Source organism: Helianthus annuus, chromosome 8 (assembly GCF_002127325.2).
Source record: "Helianthus annuus cultivar XRQ/B chromosome 8, HanXRQr2.0-SUNRISE, whole genome shotgun sequence".
Lineage (NCBI taxonomy): Eukaryota > Viridiplantae > Streptophyta > Magnoliopsida > Asterales > Asteraceae > Helianthus > Helianthus annuus.
In genome coordinates, this window is record NC_035440.2 from 46,919,195 (window position 1) to 46,925,012 (window position 5,818).

A 5,818-nucleotide genomic window follows, 5' to 3' on the forward strand; every position below is an offset into this window, starting at 1 on the left:
CTGCAAACTCAAACTCTCCATCACAAACCCGTCGGCCAAATAATTGGCTATATCGCTATACCACGGGAGATCCACGGCTCCTGCCGTGACAGCATCAATAGACTCGTGAGGGAATCTATCTCCTATCGCCTCCTCACGAATCTCCTCTCGCTTCGGATCCTCTAAGCGGGACAAGTGGTCCGCCGCCACATTCTCTGCCCCCTTCTTATCCTTAATTTCAATGTCGAACTCGGAAAGAAGCAGAATCCATCGTATAAGACGCGGCTTCGCGTCCTTCTTTTGAAACAAGTGACGCAGAGCAGAATGATCAGTGAACACGACGGTTTTCGAAAGAACGAGATATGATCGGAATTTATCGAACGCGAACACCACCGCCAACAACTCCTTCTCCGTGGTGGTGTAATTCTCCTGGGCATCATTCAGCGTTTTACTCGCGTAGTAAATCGGGTGAAAATGCTTCTCCCGTCTCTGCCCTAACACCGCACCAACTGCTTAGTCACTCGCATCGCACATCAGCTCGAATGGTAAGCTCCAATCAGGCGACACGAGGATCGGTGCACTCACTAACTTCTCCTTCAAAAACTCAAACGCTCGAAGGCACTCCTCGTCAAAGACGAAAGGAACGTCCTTCTCCAACAATCGCATCATGGGGCGAGTGATTTTGGAAAAATCCCTAATAAAGCGCCTATAAAATCCCGCATGACCGAGAAAACTACGAACCGACTTCACACTAGTCGGCGGAGGGAGCTGGCTAATCGTATCTATCTTCGCTCTATCAACCTCAATACCTGCTCGCGAAATCTTGTGCCCTAGCACAATCCCCTCAGTCACCATGAAGTGACACTTCTCCCAGTTCAACATCAACTTCGTCTCCACACATCTCTTCAACATCCTCTCAAGATTCGTCAAACACTGATCGAAAGAACTACCATACACTGAGAAGTCATCCATAAAAACCTCCATCGAACTCTCGACCATATCCTGAAAGATCGCGATCATACAACGCTGGAATGTAGCAGGAGCGTTACATAATCCAAATGGCATGCGTCGGTACGCGTATGTGCCGTATGGACATGTAAAAGTGATTTTCTCCTGATCCTCTGGTGCAATAGGGATCTGGAAATAACCTGAAAACCCGTCGAGAAAGCAATAGAACTGCTGACCCGCGAGACGCTCAAGCATCTGATCAATGAATGGGAGCGGAAAATGATCTTTACGAGTGGCGTCATTTAAATTTCGATAGTCAATGCACACACGCCAACCCGTAACAGTACGAGACGGAATAAGCTCATTCTTCGAATTCAGAACAACCGTCATCCCCCCTTTCTTCGGGACGACCTGCGTAGGACTCACCCAAGCTGAATCAGAAATAGGATAGATCAACCCAGACTCCAGCAACTTCATCACCTCCTTCTTCACTACCTCCTGCATATTCGGATTCAACCGACGCTGCGGCTGCACTACAGGCTTGAAAACATCCTCCATCAGAATGCGATGCGTGCAAAAAGTAGGGCTGATGCCCTTGATATCGGATAGCCTCCATGCAATCGCATCACTGTGCTCTCTAAGCACCTCAATCAACCTCGCCTTCTCCTCCTCTGTCAACTTCGAAGAAATGATGACAGGCATACTCGGCTTCGCTCCTAGAAACGCGTACTCGAGATGTGAAGGAAGAACCTTAAGTTCTAAAGGCGGTGGAATCTCTACAGGAGTACTCTCATCACTAATCGCATCGAGCTCTAAAGGCTCAGCACTCAACTCATCACTCTCATCTAACTGCTCCTCCTCTACCTCATCTAACTCATCTACCTCATCCTCAGAATGCTCGTCAACAACTCCCTCGCCTACTAAATCAGCTCCACTAATGTACTTATGACACGTGTCGAAACAAGATATGAATGAATTGAGAAAGTAAACGGAATGACACGGCCCAACATCATCATCACGGCCGCTAGGATGCTGCATCGCTCTATATCTCGAATGTGACAATCTCGTCACCCGCACGAAGAGAAATCTTACCATCAAAGACGTCGATGATCGCCTTTGCGGTTTGAAGGAATGGACGGCCTAGAATAATAGGAACTCTCTCATCAGCCTCCATGTCGAGCACAACGAAATCTACTGGGAACACAAACCTATCGACCTTCACCAACAAATTCTCTACTATCCCACGAGGATACTTGACTGATCGGTCAGCCAAGGACAATGACATGCGCGTGGGTGTAAGCTCTCCTAGACCAAGTCGCTCATACAACGAGAATGGCATCAGATTGATGCTGGCCCCTAAATCGGCTAAGGCGTGAGCAGGGGTAACGGCTCCCCCAAAGAGACATGGAATCGTGAATGTGCCAGGGTCGGTCAACTTCTCTAGTAGCTTATTCAAGACTACCGCGGAACAGCCTCCTGTCAATGGAATATTCGAAAGCTCACCGATTCTCTCCTTACGCTTCAAAAGATCTTTAAGGAATTTTGCGTACTTAGGCATAGACTGAAGGGCCTCGATGAACGGAAGATTGATCTTCAACTGAGTAAACATCTCGAGGAATTTCCCGTACTCCTGAGCATATTTCTGCTGCCTGGCATGGGCGGGGAACGTAAGACGAGAATAATCAATCACTGGTGATGACCGAACCTTCGTCGGCTGCTTCTCCACTCTCTTCTCTACTGGCGACTCCTCGGCGTGTTCGGTACTTGCTGGGGCTAGCCTCGTGTGCACCTTGCCTGGAGCCTCCATCTCGATCTCCTCATCGACCTCCTCTTCTACCTCTTCAACTTCTCTTTCTCTCACAACCTCTCCCAAACTCTTCCCACTACGGGTCGTAATCGCCTTCGCTGACTGATTTGCGGGATTCGTGAAAGTGTTTCCCGAAAACTGACCCGGCGGGTGCTCCTGTAACTGCTTAGCAAGCCCGCCTACTGTCCTCTGAAGATCGAGGAGGGCGGCCTGCTGATTCTTGAACTGAAGCTCGTTGTTTTTGTTAGTTTGCTCCTAATTTTTCATGAACGCATCGGTCCGCGTCATCATCTGGGCGAACATCTCCTCCAACCTGTTCGTACTAACCTCAGGAGCCTTCCCACTACCCTGACTCTCCTGAGTCGGTCCTCCACTCATAAACTGACCACTCGAACCTGACCCACTAAACTGCCTTGAACCAGAATTCGTGTAAATACCGGGCCCTCTACTCAGATACTGACCAGATGGAAATCCAGGAGGATTTCCAGACGAACGATAACCACTCGAATTACCACTACCGCGCCAGTTGGAATTAGAATTATTGAACGGATTCGTGGGACCCCTAGACTGACCGGCTATGTACTCTACCTGCTCAAGAGTGATCGTAGGACAATCTATAGTATCATGTCCTCCTCGACAAACCTCACACCTATCGACTTTCTTCTTTATCTCATTCAACTCCTGCCTCATCTCTTGCCTCAACTCCTCCTTCGCTCTCTCGACTGCAGCAGCTACCGATGAATCCAAGCCAACTTGGTTTACCCCTCGACCGGCCGAGGTGGTACGCACAGGAATGGAAGTCCTGCTGGTAGTGCTATAGTCCATATCAGAGTGGGCAAAACTCTCAAACAAATCATTGCACTCCGCCACTGTCTTCTTTCCCATAAGCTGACCTCCTGCTGAAGTATCGAAACGAGCCCTAATCTCAGGAGTAAGTCCATTGTAGAACTTCTCTACTAACGCCCAGTCAGATAGACCATGCCGAGAACAACGGGTAATCAGGGTCTGAAAACGCTCCCAAGCTAAGTGATAAGGCTCATCTGGCTCCATACGAAACGAGTGGATCTGGTCACGAAGGCGAGATGCCTTGGCTGGCGGAAAATACTTGGCTAAGAATGCATCGCGAAGGCCTGCCCAAGTAGTGAAAGTGCCAGCAGGCTGGGAATCGAACCAGACGGCTGCGCGTCCAGCAAGTGAGAACGGAAAAACCTGAAGATACCTAGCATCAAGATTGACACCCTCGATGGAGAAGGTGCTGCAAAGACGAGTGATGCGATTGATATGGGCGGGTGCATCCTCGTCGTCACGACCATGGAACTGACAGGAATTGGTGATGGCGGTCATAATGTAGGATGGAATCTGCCAAGAGCGATCATTCGGGATCTCGGGAAGGGTGATGGGGGAATTACCACCGGCGAAGCCGGTGGTAGCCTGGTCGTAAACTGTCCTACGGGCCATGTGAGCTACGGGTGGTGGACTAGGTGGACGGGTGGGTGGCGGGGAATTGTGGGGTGAAGACTTTGGTGTAAAATCGAAAGCTGGGGTGGACTGTGAAAATGAAGTAGAGCTAGAAGCACGTACCTCGGACGTAGAAGACGAGAAGGAAGACTTGAGTGCAAACAGCAACGGCGGCGGTCCCTGCGAGCGCGTATGGGGCATCCACTGCAAAAACCGAAAGCAAACAAGTAAGAAGACTCTACTAAACGACTCGACTAACTATAAAAAGACACTAAATTACTTAGACACCTACGACTCAAACAAAGAAACAAATAGCACGTAATATGTCAAGTAAGTCCAAACAAAGTAATCAACGCAATCGCCAAGAGTCCCCGGCAGCGGCGCCAAAAACTTGATGTGCTAAATGTGGGTCAAATAAAACTAACTAAATTACCCTAATTCTAGACTTTCTAAGCTTTAAATTTATAAAACTAAGACTCGACCTAAACCCTAAAACACACAACCGGCAAGTGAACCGATCGATGTAGTAAAGCTAAAGTAAGTCCGAGTATCGAACCCACGAGACTCTACTGATTACGCTACGACTCTATCTAGACTCAGATTGACACGACATACTAAATTATTTATTAATTTGGGGGGGGGGGTTTCTAAAAATCCTAAATAAAATAATAAAAGAATGCTAGAAAGCTAGACACGAACTCGAACGAAGGGTTTGACCAGTGACGATGAAGACTACCTAGGCTAGACGCAGGCTAAACTCAGAATGGATTCCTATTTGATAATTTTGTGGTGTGGAACCGGGATCTTCTAATGCTAAACCTATTAAGACACCACTAAGCCCCTCAAACACTCTCGAGGCGATTCTTGCGGCACTACCTAGGATGTTAAGCTCACCGGTTTTCTAGATTTCTTTTCCGTCCTCTAGTTTCCTGAAAGTGCTTATGTAAGACGCTCTACTTTGCCGCGCGAACGTCTAAAGCAACTATGGGTTTAATCTTGGCTTAATAGACAATGGGTTGTTAATTCCTTATAACTACTCCGAGACCTATTAATATCCTCGAGCCTTTCCGCGACGAGTCTAGCAGCACACTTGATTTTAATTAATTACCGAATATTGTTTCTAAGGTTACTAACGCGTTTTCACCCTAAAGGATTAATGACCTATTACGTGATATAGACACTCACCTAAATCAAGAACCCTAATCCGACTCTATTATGTGATAAAGACCGTCACCAAGAATCGAATGAAGCAATAAACAATAATCAAATAATCACAAGCACGCATACGCACCAAGATAAACTACCATAGCGTTTACAATACAAGAAAGATCCACAACCACGACAAAAATCAAATAAAAATCCAAACTTTATTATGCCATAGTCATTAGCCTAGGTAGTTGATGGTTTTTAGCCGAAAAACATAATCAAGAATGCAACTAAAGTCGTGTTAAATTCTGAATTCATCATGTTACACATAAAAAACGAACAAAGAACGAAAGATTAGGATGGTAAAACCCGTGGTCTTCACTCCCGAACGCTTCTAAAGTGTACCCGAATGATTCCAACCTTCCAAGATGCTCCAAACCCTTCAACAGCCTTCAATCAGCAGTCAAAACTTGCCCAAAG

The 5,818-nt window shown here is 47.2% G+C and overlaps 1 protein-coding gene across 1 annotated transcript; it reads right to left on the reverse strand.

Moving 5' to 3' along the window:
• Positions 1-1,969: 1,969 nt before the first annotated feature.
• Positions 1,970-4,393, reverse strand: LOC110902064. Its single transcript, XM_022148804.1, has 2 exons — positions 3,062-4,393; positions 1,970-2,989 (listed from the first exon to the last, which is right to left on the reverse strand). Exons 1-2 carry the CDS (start codon positions 4,391-4,393, stop codon positions 1,970-1,972), a joined length of 2,352 nt encoding a protein of 783 aa, XP_022004496.1.
• Positions 4,394-5,818: the final 1,425 nt, after the last annotated feature.